This window comes from Ochotona princeps, chromosome 12 (assembly GCF_030435755.1).
Source record: "Ochotona princeps isolate mOchPri1 chromosome 12, mOchPri1.hap1, whole genome shotgun sequence".
Lineage (NCBI taxonomy): Eukaryota > Metazoa > Chordata > Mammalia > Lagomorpha > Ochotonidae > Ochotona > Ochotona princeps.
In genome coordinates, this window is record NC_080843.1 from 58507180 (window position 1) to 58522292 (window position 15113).

General features: G+C 42.8%; 1 protein-coding gene across 1 annotated transcript; it reads left to right on the plus strand.

The window, feature by feature from the left end:
• Positions 1-3927: 3927 nt before the first annotated feature.
• ZAR1L (zygote arrest 1 like) lies at positions 3928-11888 on the plus strand. Its single transcript, XM_004577550.2, has 4 exons — positions 3928-4671; positions 5151-5243; positions 7570-7644; positions 11616-11888. Exons 1-4 carry the CDS (start codon positions 4018-4020, stop codon positions 11757-11759), a joined length of 966 nt encoding a protein of 321 aa, XP_004577607.2. The 5' UTR covers positions 3928-4017; the 3' UTR covers positions 11760-11888.
• The last annotated feature ends 3225 nt before the right edge of the window (positions 11889-15113 follow it).

Sequence of the window (15113 nt, forward strand, 5' to 3'; positions counted from 1 at the left end):
AAGAGAAAACCAGTCCTAGTTGAGGTAAAAGCCGCAAGCACCGGGGTGCGTGGGTCTCAGGCTACACCGTCTACCTCAGTCCCACCTTTCTGGGCAATCGCTGAAACCCCGTTCGGGCAGGAGAGCATTCCAGTCATGCTGCTCTTGGCCACTTCAAGCCCTGGAAACTCGGCTAGTGCTTCTTAAATACCGTTTGCTTTTTATTACGGTAAGTAGTGACGCTCGGCTCCCGGGAGAAACAAACAGTACCTGATAACTTCCCAGTCAGTAAATCTTTTAAAATTAGCAACTCCCTGGGACTCCTGTAAACACTGATACGGTGTGCCCCTAAACCCCTCATCATTGCTTCCCGGGGGTAGCAACACTCCGTTACCGTGTTTCCAAATTCAGGACAGGCGGAGCAGCCGGGAGGCAAGCCCCTGCCACGCTTTTGCCGGGCTCATCGTTGTTTTGGAATCAGATCCTGCAGGCAGGCAGGAGGTGAAGTCCCCCCCGAGGCCGCGACTGCCCCCCGGGAGCTGGGGGAACCAGCAGCCCGCCACCCGGGACCAGCCCGCTCCACCCCAGCGACACTGACCCGCTCCGGGCGTACAGCTCTTCAGGACTCGAGCAGTCTGAGAGAAACCGCGCCAGCGTTTAGATCACAAATCTGATCCCGCCGGCTTTTCGGACGGCGAGAGCCCAAACACGGAGCTTCACGAGCCCCGCCTCCCCCGCCTCTATTCAGACGCTCGCGCCAAAAGCCCGCGCGGGCCACGTGACGTGCGGACGCGGTGACGCAGCACGGCGCGTCCGCGCCACCCGGAAGTGGCCGCTGTGAGTCAATATGACAGGACGGGACTGGACGAAGAGAGTGCTAGGGTCGGTGTTTGCTTCCTGACTTCTGGAGGCGCCACTCGTAGTTCCCCTGCCTGTCTTCCAGCTCTCCATCGCGCTTTGGTGATCTTGGAGAAGCCTGCTGTCCGTAGGGCGGCTGTTTCCCAGGCCTGTCAGGACTGCTTGGTAGTCACGCCAAGGGCCGATCATTGAAGTCAGTTCTAGTAGATACGTTGCCCCTGGGTGGAAAGTGCTCAGAAACTCGGAGCCCCATTTTCCCCTTGAAAAATTGTGAAACGCATGTTCACGCTGCTGCACTGTTAGGGTGGGCTGTCCTCTTTGGAGTATCTTTTTACATTCTTAAGGGACCAGTCGCCCCGTTTTGAGCCTGTCTTACTCCCTCCAAACGAGCTGAAAGGTGGAACTTGATCTCATATTGAACTCGCAGGGTGTGTGACGTGCCTGGCATGAGGCGTCATTGGTGTTCCCTTGTATGGCCTGGAACGCACTGAAGTGAGGAGGGGAAAGACGCTTGTGGGTTCTTCCTGCGTCCAGCCGGGATGAGAGGCTGCGCTGGGGTCGTTTGGTGTTGCTTTGTTTGGAAATTATCATCAGGTGTAGCAAGAGCATCCCAGAGAAGCAAAGCCACACTTAATTTGTTTGATAAAGACAATCAGCTGGGTTACTCCCAGCAGCCTGAAATATGCTGATGCTGGGAGTTAGAAACCCAGGCCGGGTCTCCTCCCGCTTGAGGGCGAGGACCCAGGTCCTTGGGCCGTTGCTATCTGCTGCTTACTAGGGTGTGCGTGCATGGAAAGTGAAGCCAGGACTCCAAGTGAGGCAGTCTTGTAATGATGCTCTTGTCCCCAGCAGCATAGTCACCCCTGTGCTGTGTGCTGTCCCCACTGAAGCTCTGGATCCACGATGTCTAATTAGCGTAATAACGCAGGTCTGTGGTCTCTAGCGGATGATCACTGCCTGCTATTGAACATCTGATAAACTTCTGCTTTGGAACTTATAAGGAATGTCACAGTTTCACTTAGAAATTGGTTAGTGATGTCCAGTGGGGAAACTGAATCGGAGTTTAACCTACCTGATAACAAGATCCAGCTTTGAAATCTGTTTCAGTATAAACAGAGCTATCCTACTGTAAAATTTACATTTACTCACTAAGTCAGAATAATGTTTTTCCCCCCTCCTTTTTTTTTTTAAAGATTTATTTGTTGTATTACAAAGTCAGATATACAGAGAGGAGGAGAAACAGAGAGGAAGATCTTCTATCCGATGATTCACTCCCCAAGTGAGCCGCAACGGCCGGTGTGTGCTGATCCGAAGCCGGGAACCAGGAACCTCTTCCAGGTCTCCCACGCGGGTGCAGGGTCCCAAAGCTTTGGGCCGTCCTCGACTGCTTGGTTTCCCAGGCCACAGGCAGGGAGCTGGATGGGAAGTGGAGCTGCCGGGATTAGAACCGGTGCCCATATGGGATCCCAGGGCTTTCAAGGTGAGGACTTAAGCCACTAGGCCACGCCGCCGCCCCCCCCCCCCCGCCTTTTTGAGTAGGGAGGCTGGGCTGTCTTCCCAGGAGCCGACTGGTGAGAAATGCTGGCATCTCCCACAACCTTCTGAAATTCAATTTTTTTTTCATGCTGTAACACACTGCTCACCCCATGACTTCGTTCTTTATTCTCTTGATACTAGGGACCTAATTAGCTGTACTATGATGTGCCTTCTTCCCTGTACTCTTGTTTTTCCCTCCTGAAAAGATTTATTTATTTTCATTGGAAAGGCAGATTTACAGAGGGAAAGAGAGAGATCTGCTGGACAGGTGCCCCTATGGGTTGTTGGCACCTTGCAGGTGGAAGTTTAGGCATTGTGTGTGTGTGTGTGTGTGTGTGTGTGTGTGTGCAGGGGGGGAATATAGTCTCCTAATGTCACTCTTCAAGTAATTTATTAGTTGTATTTGATTTCCTTTATGTTTTTTTTTTACTTTTTCATGAAATTTTACAGTATGTTTAATGTGGATAACAGTGTTTTCATGTACTTCTGCCTAGTGAATGGTTGCTATGCTTAAGTAACTGACAGATCCATGTCATCAGAGTTATTGTGTGAGTGTGGGAGGAGCACCTGAAACTTCTTAGCAAATCCCTGTAACCACTGCGTGTGCTTCTGTGTACTTGGAGCCCCAATTTAAGTGAGATCAAGCAATATACTTTTTTTTTTTTTGCTTAGTTAAGGTAATGTCCTCCAGTTTCATCCATGTTGCTACAAATGGCAAGATTTCCTTTCATTAAAAAAAAAAGTAAGGGCAGAAAACTATTCCATTCCACTTATATACTAATATATGTCACAATTTAAAAAATATTTATTAATTTGAAAGGAGGAGTTGGAGAGGTATCATCTGTGTTGGTTCAGTCCTCAAATGGCCACCATGGCTAAAGCTAGGTAAGCCTAACCAGGAGCCAGGAGCTTCCTCCTTATCTCCACGCTGGTGCAGGCTCCCAAGGCTTTGGGCCGTCCTCCGCTGCCTTCCTGGGCCACAAGCAGGGAGCTGGATGGAAAGTGGAGCAGGCGGGACCTGAGCTGGTGCCCATATGGGATGGCAGCACTACAGGTGTTGTCCTTACATACTACACCACAGCATCAACCTGTATATCACAATTAGATAATTTTTGTAGGTTATTTATTATGAATAATGATATGATGAACATGAGAATGCAACTATCTCTTCAGTATGTTGAGTTCATAATAGTGGAATTATTGTAGGATCATGATACTGCATTTTTAATTTTTTCAGGAATCTCTACAATGTCTATCAATTTATATTGCCACCAACAGTGTACAAGGAATGTGTAAAGTGGTTATTACTGGAATAAATGAATTATCAGCGAAAATATGTGTAAATAAGTCAGAAATGAAAAACAGCTTTGAAAAAGCCAGTAGGAATTGTAAAGTAAAGATACAGGCAGAAGCAATTAGAAATTAGGTAGCAATTAGCCCTCTGTAGAGGGTTAGGGGCTTCCCCACTTCATTAGGGTAATAGGCAGCAGCTTCCATTAACATCTGAAATAAATGAGGAAGCTAGGGACAAGCACGAGCTAGCCTGTGCACGAGGAAGTAGGGGCGGCGAAGGCAGGAGGGTAAAACGCAGTCACAGACGCGCTGCCCGAGGATACTGGGCTCTGTTGAGCACCTGGAAGACGGATGGAGCAGTTTGTTCACGTTCCCTATGGCTTGTACCAGGGTTATGGGAACGTACTACCACCTTTGGACCAGCCTGGACTCTTGGGGCACAAGCAACCTGACTGGAAGCAAAACGTGGGTCCCCCCACTTTCCTGTCCAGGCCTGGGCTGCTGGTGCCAGCAAACGCCTCTGACTACTGCATGGACCCTTACAAGCGAACACAGCTGAAGGCTATTCTCGCGCAGATGAACCCCAGTCTGAAGTTACAGCTGTGCAAGCCCAACACCAGGGAGGTGGGCGTGCAGGCAAACCCACGAGTGGACAAGTCTGTACAGTGCTCGCTGGGGCCTCGCACCCTGCACAGCTGCTTCCGTAGGGCCAGCACTGGGCACAGGCTGCCCCCGGAAGGCTGGGAAGCCCGTTTGCCCATGACCAGCAGGAAAGGTTTGATCCGGCTGCAGGTGGGTGGCAGCAATGGAGAAGGCGAGGTACTGTGCAGTCCTGTGAAGAATGGTGAGCAGCGATCACCCAATCTGAAGTCAGAAGACCAGCAGAAGACAGTGAGACAGCCGGAGGAGCTGGGGGTCTCAGAGGCCACACCACCCCAAGAAGGGAAGAACAAGCCACCGCCGAGAGACGTAGCCCCAGATCTGCTCCAGAAGCCAAACTTCCAGGTAGCCTTTCTTTCTACTCCTCAACCAATTCGCTCTTCTCACTTGTTTCTGAGACAGAGAGAATTTTCTCTTGCTTCCTCTTTAGGTTTGGTGGAGAGTGTTTTGTTGCAATAATGACCTATGAATTCTGTAAGGTTTTGGTAAAATAGAATGGCAGTCTCACTTAAAACTAAGTCAGTGAAAAAAGTTTGGCAAACACTAACTACTATTAGGAATGAGAGAAGGGCTTCAGTTAGTGAAACAGGAAATAGGGTCTGGTTTCGGAGAGAATGTTCTAGTGGCAGTGTGGAAAATAGGTTGGGAAACTGAGTTACAGCAGCAAGACGGATCTTTAATATTTGAGATGAGAAACTAAATGAACATGGCAGCACTGAGGATAGGTGAAATATAGGTAACATACAAATCCTTAAGACTTTAAATTTTTAAAAATTTTCCTTTTCCCTAAGATAGTAAAAACGCTTCTTCCTGTTTATTTTCAGTTTTTGGAACCAAAATATGGCTATTTTCACTGTAAGGATTGTAAGACCAGATGGGAGAGTGCTTATGTGTGGTGCATTGCTGGAACTAATAAGGTAGGTGATGGTGGTGGGGGTGTGGGGAGACACTGAGAGAGGAGTGTGGGGTGGACCCAGATGCTCCCTGGAGGAAGGATTCACTTCGAGCTACAACACAGTGCTCAGTGAGTGAGCGGAGCTGACTTGCATTGGCCCTGTGAGCTGAGCTGCACTCTGGAGGCGTGTTTAGTTTGTAATTCTGTCCACTGGAATGTCAGATTATGTAGACGAACTTTTGTTCTCATTTAAATTGGGCTTTTCTGGCAGCATTTATTTTTCATGATATTGTTCTGGAACCATTTGAACAGGTTTAAGTCTTACCCCTAGGAATTTTCAACTGTTTGTCCACCAGATGGGGCAATCAGAAATCACTTTCCATAAAGGTTAGTCTGTAAGACACTGACGTAGGCTGAGCCTTCATGTTGTTAATATTTCTCGTAATTTAAATTAATATCTGGGATATCAAGACTAGGAAAGCCTTCACATTTAACTCTGCACTTCTGGATTTTCTTGAACAGCCATAGGCTGGGTTCTTTGTGGACCTTCCTTCAAGAATGTGAACAGCAGGTGCCTGTTAGGAAGCTTCTGCCTCCATTTGCTTTGCCTATGCTCTTTTGCAACAGCCTACAGCACACCTGTCTCATTAACTCTAACAGGATTTGAGCTTGAATCCTCTGTGCTGTACCATGCTTAAATATTGCCTTCTAGCTTAAGGACTGTGGAGGAGAGGGCAAAGAGACATGCTAACCTTTGAATGAAAACTGGGCTTTTCAGATGAGCCATTTAGTCGACCCAGGAGGTAGATTTTTAAACCAAGTTGAAGTGACTTTCTTCTGTTAACAAAAGAAAAAAAGGGTTTAATTTAAGTGTTGCAAAGGACTAGAATCGTATAATACATAGAAATCTTTACAGAGTGATAGGATTGATGTAGACAAGATATGATTTGGTTACATATGCACTGGGATCTTTAGCATAAAGGTTGGTGGACTCCATATAAGTGTTGGCACCGTGATATCAATGCAGGGTTTTAGAAAACAGGAAAAATTTATCGAATGGAAAAATACTGAAAAACTCAAAATAAGAGACAATGGACCAGGACAAAAAAGAGGACATGCCTTGCCTAATCATGTGTAGATAATTGGGTACTTGACATAACATGGAAAACTGAAGTGGTAGTATTCCAATTTTACAAGTAAGGAGAATGAAATCGAAAAACTAAGAAATGACTGATAGCAGTAATAGTTTAAGGCACAGGGTTGACAAGGAAAGATATAAAATGAAATGGGGCCTGGGTTGGTGGATGTAGCAGGCTAATCCTTTGTTTATAAGCACTGGCATCCTTTTTTTTTTTTTTTTTTAGAATTTATTTTTATTAGAAAGGCAGATACAGAGAAGAGGAGGGATGGAGAGGAAGATCTTCCATGTGCTTGTTCACTCCCCAAGTGACCGCAACAGCTGGGGCTGAGCCTATCCCAAGCCTGGAGCCTCTTCCAGGTCTCCCACACGGATGCAGAGTCCCAAGGCTTTGGGCCATGCTCAACTGCTTTTCCAGGCTACAAGTAGGGAGCTGGATGGGAAATGGAACCCACGGACATGAACTAGCGCCCATGTGGGATCGCAGTGCGTGCAAGGAGAGGATTTAGCCTGTAGGCCATCACGCAGGGCCCAGCACTGGCATCTTAAATGGGTCTGTGTCCTGGCTGCTCCTCTTCTGATCCAGCTCCCTAGTTATGGCTTGGGAAAGCGGTAGAGGATGGCCCAGGGCCTTGGAATCCTGTACCCACTTGGTTGTTTGGGAAGAAGGTCCTGGATCTCAGTTTCAGAAACGCTCTGCTCTGGCTGTTGCGGCCATTTGGGGAGTGAACCAATGGCTGGAAGCCCTCTCGGTCTCTTTCCCTAAAAATCTTTCAAATAAAAATCAATATTTAAAAAAAATGAAAACATGAATTATTTAAGAAATGAGGGGTGACATTTGGCCTAGCAATTAAGACAGGATGCCCATACATCAAATTATAGTGCCTGGATTCAACCCAGGGCTCCAGCTCTGGACTCCAGCCTCCTGTTAATGCAGCTCTTCATGGGAAGTCATAGAGTTGGCTCAAGTCACTGGGTTTTGGTCATCCACAGGAGGTACCTGGATTGTTTCCAGAACCCTTTCTTCCACTTAAATTCTGCTGGTCCAGCCCTGGATGTTGTGGGTTTTTGGAAAGTGAGCTAGCAAAATTGCATGCTCTTTCTGCCTCTCAAACAAATACTTAGGTATGATGCATTTTTTAAAAAACTGAGACCTAGGAGTCTACAATGAGTTCGTATTAGAAAAGTAAAAAAAAATTTTTTTTTTCAGGTTTATTTCAAACAACTTTGTTGCAAATGTCAGAAGAGTTTTAATCCTTATCGAGTAGAAGCAATCCAATGTCAGGTAAGCATGCAGAACTCTTGCATAATATTTGCAATACTATCACTTTGAAATGTGAAGTGTCTGTGGCAATATGTTTGGATTTGATAGATGTGGATATTAATAAGGAAATATTACATTTTCTGTATTTGAAATTTTGTAATTGGAAAAGCATGAATTCTAGTTTGCTTTTTTTTTGGATGAAAGGGACAAAACTTTATGATTTGGTTGCCTTACATGGTTTGTTTTTGTATAATATATATGTTTATCCCCAGAGACATACTGTATAATTAGAATGTGATATAATAGGTAAATATTAAACTTGTAGCATGTTCAGACTTTGGCCTAAGTGTTGTGCATGCATTATCTCCTATAATTGAGCTAAGATAAATGATAAATGAGCATGAAGGAGCTAAGATTATAATCTGTGGTGTCACCAGTGTTTAGAAAGTCTGAGAACTAGTTCCTAACCTTTCTGTGAAGTTGTCTCGAGTTTGGATGTGGGGAGGGGATCTAAAATAGCTTAAAGGAAGCCTTTTTGAAAAAGTGTCATGTAGTTGATTGCATTCCTACAAAGTTAAATCTGTACCTCAGTTAAAAATACTTTTCTGTAATTAAGAGATGAATGCTATAAATTCTTCACATTTTACTAGTCTGACATTCTTAGTCTGCTTATGGTTAAAATAATTTAAATTTGTTTTTTTTACTGTGCTTATTATGGAGTATAGTTTGATTCATGCACTTAATGTCATTTAAATCAGGTTAGTTAACATGTCTCAACCAACATTAAACTTATTTTTGATTAATATTTAATTATGCGAATTAATAGGTACAGTGTGGTATATCAGTAAATTCATACCATGTATACTGATCAACTCAAGGTAGTTTCCTGTCTTGATCATTATAGTTGGAGAATTTATACTCCTATATTTTTGTATGTAAAATACACAATAGGTTATTGTGGACTGCAATCACTCGTGGTGCTGTGGAACACTAGAACTTACTCCTTCCACCTGTAACCGTATCTGTTGACCAGTTCCCCCTACGCGTCTCTTCCACCTTCCCAACATCATTCATCACTTCTGCACATTCAGATGCATTTTAGAAAAATTGGGTATAAGTACATAAAGATATTTATACAATCTTGTTTGATTTCTCTTGTGCTCACTTTAGTTGATTAACAAAACCCTCTCCATTTTCCCTTCTGGTTTTTTTTCTGATGGTTACCATAGAAATGACATGACTCCTTGATTTATCAATCTGAATAAATTGTTAGTCTTCTCCCTGAGAGAATAATTATTTTAAAATATTATAATTGTGTATCACTTTATTCTAACTTCCATGCTGTTCTTGTGCATTTTAATTTTACCCATATTTTAAATTTATAAAAACTACAAAGTAAGCATATAGCACTAGCTATGCATTTATCTTTTTTGTTCCTTGGTCTTTTTAAGAATTTTTTTTGGTATCGTTTTGCATCTGGGATCATGTTGCTTTTCCTTGAACACACCTTAATACTTTCTGTAGTACAGGTCTGGAGGTGACACATTGTATTTTGGGGGGTATCTTTTGAAGAGATGTTTTTTTTTTTGCCGAGTATAGAATTTTGAGGCTGAGTGAAGTTCTTTCTGTCCTTTAAGAATCTGACTTTTTGTTTCTATGGGTTGGCTGCTGTTCTCCTTTCAGCTCCTTTGAAGTAATCTCTTCCCCCAATCCCTTCTTAAATCCACTTGGTTTTTAAGATACATACCTCCGCTTTGGTTGTCGGAGGTTTACAATGATGTACCTACTTATGGTTCCTTTGTATTTATCGTTTACTCTGTTTAGGGATCATAGGCTTTTTTTCTTTTTGAGATCTACTTTTATTTGAAAGAGTTGTAGAGAGAGAATTGGTGGGAGAAGGGCAGTAAGAGGGAAAGAGAGGCAGAGAACACCTCTTCCATCTAACTAGTTCACTTTCCAAATGAGACTGACATTGAGAGAGGAGAGAGAGGTTCATTTGTTGGTTCACTCCCCAAATAACTACATTGGCTGGGCCTGGGCTAGGCTGAAGCCAGGACTTGAACCACTTTCTGTTGATTTCCCAGGCACATTATCAGATAGTTGGATCATGAAGTAGAGCAATGACCATATGTGATGCCAACATTAAAAGTGGCAGTTTAGCCTGTTAAGATGCGATGCTGGGCCCCATCTACTCTGACGTAATTTTAATTTCAGCTCTTTTGAATCTGTAATTAAAGTTACTGTATTTTTTTGTTCAAAAACTTTTTTTCTTCAAAAAAAAAAAAAAATGCAGGGGCCGGTGTTGTAGCATGCAGCTTAAGCTACCCCTGTAGTGCTGGCATCTTACATGGCTGCCTCCTTTCCAATTTAGCTCCCTGCTAATGTACCTGGGAAAGCAGCAGAAGATGGCTAGGTACTTGGGCCTCTGCTATCCACCTGTGAGACCCAGATAGTTCCGGGTTCCTAGTTCAGCGTGGTCCAGCCCCAACTGTTGTGGCCATTCGAGAAATGAACCAGTAGAGGAAAGATCTTTGTCTTCCTGAAACTCTACTGTTCAAACAAATGAATGTTAAAAATTCCAGTTCTTTTCTAGAAATAGTAACCTAGTCTCCTTGAACAGATTGAGCATAGTGATTCTAAAATTTGTCAGATAATTCCTATAGCTTAACTCTGATGGATGGATTGCAGTCTACTTAGCTTTCAAGTGTGTTGCTCTTTCTTCTCATATACCTGTTTTGTTTTTGTTTTTATTTGAGGGCTAGATATCCTATATGAAACTGTAGTGATAACTGTGGTTGAGGATAATCTTCCATAGAGGATTTATGTTTGCTTTAGATAGGCGGATAGGTGAACTAGCAATTTAAGGTAATTGTTTGCCTGTCAAGTTTGTAAATGGGGCCTCAGCACCTATGCAGAAAGGTCTATGTTTGGTTCATCTTTATTCTGGGTTCATCTTAGTCCCAACACAAAACCCGAGTTGTGTACCAGGAATACTTTAATAATATGTGCTAGCTGCATCAATTTATTTACCCACCTTTCAGTCTTTTACTAATCTCAGAATTCATTGGTAGCTTTAGAAGGAAAACAGTCCCAAATGTTAGATTTTTGCATTCTTTCCGTAACACTTGATAGTTCTTGAGTGCCCATTTGTACCTTGGGATTTCCGTTATTCAGGAGTCATGGTTAAAATTATATACCACAGTCAGAAATGGAAAGTTTTTAAAGTTTTATTTTTTAAATATTTGTTTTTGATTGGAAAGTCAAATTTATAAGAGAAGGAAAGACAGAGAAAGATCTTCCATCTGCAGGTTCACTCCCCAAGTGGTTGCAAAGGTGGGCGCTATGCTGATCCAATGCCAGAAGCCAGGAGCTTTCTCCAGGTCTCTCATGCAGGTGTGGGGTCCCAAAGTTTTGGGCCATCCTCGGCTGCTTTCCTAGGCCACAAACAAGGACCTGGAAGGGAAGTGGAGCAGCCCATATAGGATCCTAGAACATGCAAGGTGAGGACTTAAGCCACTAGGCTACTGTGCCAGACCCAAATTTTTCTTAAGGTTTGTTATTTGGAAGGCATATTTGAAGAGATTTCTCTGTGCTGGTCCACTCCCCAAATGGCTGCATCAGTCAGGGCTGAGCCAGGTCGAAGCCTAGAGCCAGCAACTCCGTGTAGCTCTCTCAGGTTGGTGTTAGGGGCCTAAGCACTTGGGCCATCTTCCATTGCCTTCCCAGGTGAATTAGCATGGAGCTGGATAGGAAGTTGAGCAGCAGAGACACAAACCATGGCATATGTGGGATGCTGGTGTTGATAACATGGCATTTATTGGGACACATATATGTGTGGTTTTGTACAATTTGCTCATAGGTATCTCTTAGGACCCAAAGGAAAAATGAAGATATGAGGAATGGGATAGTGGAGAGAAGTGTTTTGACTTGAGGTTGATATTTAAATCATTAATTTAATCATTTAGTATTGAAATTGTTCCTTGTTTCTAAAGACCTGTTCAAAGTCTCGTTGTTCCTGTCCTCAAAAGAAAAGACACGTTGATCTAACGAGGCCTCATCGGCAGGAACTGTGTGGTCGCTGCAAAGACAAGAAATTCTCCTGTGGCAATATTTACAGCTTTAAATACATCGTGTGATAGGCAGTATGGCTTGTATAGTGTACAAAAGCTGTTTGTAAGTTACTGTGCTGTCTCCCTTTTTGTGAAACTTGGCTCTGACCTGGCATTGGAAAGTTAATCAGACTTTTGTATTTTTTGGTAGTTTGACTAATAATTGTATAGTATGAATAAAGTAAAATGCATGTGAACTGGATAATGAAGGTACATTGATTGATGACTACTAGGTGAAAATATTAAGATTATACATTTTCCAATGCTGCCACTTGGTTAAAAGAAACAATGAAGAGAAAAAAAGTCTTTGATAAACCTGATATTATAAGCATTGGAGTATAGAGATGACCAAAGGTTTAAGTCTAAACAATTAGGAAATGCTGAAACGGAACTTGGTATGTGCCATACATTGTTGTAACCCATTACAGCAGTCATATTCAGTAAATACTATTATACCTTTTAATAGATTAGACAGAGGCAAAAGTCAGAACCTAGGTACGTCAAGACTTGCTCCATGGTTCTAATATATTGGCATTTCTTCTCAAGTTTAGGATGGCAGGGATCACATGAGAAATAAGACCTGTGGGTTGAAGGTAACTGAGAGAAGATAGCTTTTGCTCAGGGAATGGGAAGAACAAAGGCTGTGAGGGAATGGGTCAAGATTTTGGCAGGATCCAAGAATGGGAACTCTCAGAACCTAATGTGGGACAGAAGGTGGAAGAAGGCAGGCTTGGCTCATGAGGGATTCTGAACACCATGGACAAGTATGCTAAATCCCATAAAAAGATTTTGGCAGGGCTATGATGTCACGTTCTTTAAAGCTCACTTAACAGCGTCGAAGATTAGATGGAGTAGGAGGGAGACATGCTAGGAGGTTAATACATAAGCAGAGTGATGCCTTAAGCAAGAGTGATAGCCAAGAGGATGGAAGTTCATGGAGTGAAAAAGAAAAGAAAAACAGATGGACAAAAGAAATAAAGACTTTCACACTGTTTCAAATAGATATACGCCAGTCAGGAGGGATAGTCTAGACACGAATGGTCTAACCTCAAATCCTGAGTACAGTACATGGTATATGCGTATGTGGGGAAGTTGTTTACTTTCCATGTTTCAGTTTCCTCTTGAGTAAAATGGGGACAAGAATAGTTACTGTGTCGGTGGTGGTAGGTACTAAAGCAACTGATATGTTGTCATAGTCTGGTTTGGAATTCTGCACACATTATCAGAAATTAGGTGCTCTATATAGGCAAGAATTTTATTGAGCTTGCATGTCTGGAGGTTGAAAATCCAAGATTAGGTGGACCCGTACATTTTGTCTTTGGTATCACATCAGAGTATATTCAGAATTGGCAAGGGATGAAAGTGGAAGAGGCTTAAAAAGGTGCAGTGCCTCACTTTATAATAACCAATACCTTAAAGCCCGACCCATTCCTGAGAGACAGGAATTAATCTCTTCCAAGAGTGATGATCCCTTGACTTAAATGCCACCTATTGGACCCACCTCTTAGAAGGCCTGCTACCTCTCAATAAGATGTTGGAGACTAGGCGTTCAGCTGGTGTTTTAGGTAGTTGCTTAATCTGTTGTCTTGCAATGCTGGATCACAGTAAAAATTTTATGCTTGATTTTAAAGACAAGACTAGGCCTGGCACAGTGGCACAGTGGCTAATTTCTCACCTTGCATACACTGGATTGTGTCTTGGCTGCTCCATTACCCTTCCAGCTCCCTGTTTGTGACCTGGGAAAGCAGTAGAGGATGGTCCAAAAACCTTTATACCTTATACTTGTGTGGGAGACTTAGAAGAAACTCCTGGCTCCTGCCTTTGTGGTCACTTAAAAAGTGAACAGTTTCTCTTTCTGTGTAAATCTGACTTTCTAATAAAAGTTTTGTCTTTCAGATATATTAATTATCTGACCTTTGTTTATAAAGTTATGAAATTATGAATTATGAAGCAAAGTAATCAGCTGGCACATTAAGAAGCTGAGGAGGTAGGCTGATATGTGAAGCAATTTTCTCAGGCATCAGGAAATTGAAGTTACCTGATACATTTGTAGTCTAGAGTTGTCCAAGAGTGTTGAGAGCCCAATTTTTAAAAGATTTAATCCATTTTTATTTATTTTTTAAAGATTTATTCCATTTTTATTACAAAGTCAGATATACTGAGAGGAGAGACAGAGAGGAAGTGGAGCTGCCGGGATTAGAATCAGCAGCCATATGGGATCAAGGCGAGCACCTTAGCCACTAGGCCACACTGCCGAGCCCAAATCCATTTTTATTTGAAAGGCAGAATTGGACAGAAGGCCAGACCCTCCATCTGTTGGTTTCCTCCACAAATGGCCATGATGGCCTGAGCTGAGCTGATCCAAAGTTGGGAGTCAAGAACTTCTTTTGATTCTCCCCTGTTGGTGCAGGAGCTCAAGCACTTGATCCATCCTCTGTTTCTTTCAAAGGCACTTTTGCAGGGAAATGGATTGAAAGTGGAGTAGCTGGACTTGATCTAGTGTCCAAGTAGATTGCTGGGCCCAAAGGCAGAGAATTAGCATGCCATGCTACGACACCAGCCTCAAGAGCCTAGTCTGAGATTCAGGACTGTTTGAGATTTGCTTAGTGCTACCTTGCAGGCTTGGTTACAGTTGCATCCTGCTCAAGTATGGAAAGTGTAGATCTCTCGTTCAACCAGGTTTACAGTTCAAATGGGAGAGGGTAGGTAAGGCATTCTTTTAAGTGTCAACAGGGGAATGATTATGATGATCAGTGGGATTTAAACTTGTTCAGAAGAGTGAAGGCAGGTAAGGATCAGATTATTATATTAGTAGTTTGCAAGGGGAAGTGTAAAGGAAAATAAATTCTTGTTTGAGATGCTTAAAGGTGAAATTCTGGAACTAGTACACTTTTTTCAAATTATTTATGTAAATAAAAAGGATTATATGCACTCCAGCAGTACAGTTCCAAGATGATCACACTGTCATTCTGCTCTCCCATAATACCACCTCCTTTATTAGTTTTTGCAAAGACATAATTTTAGCCCACTCTACACTCACAGGGTTTATTTGCCAATAATGATATTGAATAAGTTGAAAGTGGGAAGGCCACAGTTCCACTGGAGTATAAGCCTGGGGTAAAATCGATAGTCCTATCTCAATAAGATCATTCCATTCCTGAACTTTATTGTATATTAGCTGATGCATATCATAGAAAACATGGTATTTGTTTGAAACTGATTAATTTCACTAAATATAATTGTCTCCAGTTTTAGCCACTTTTTGTTGCAAAAGATCAGATTTTCTTTTGTGGCTGAGTGGTATTCTGGTTATGTATGTATCACATTTTCTGTATCCAGCCATCCATTGCTGTGTATCTGGGTTTATTCCTTAGCTATTGT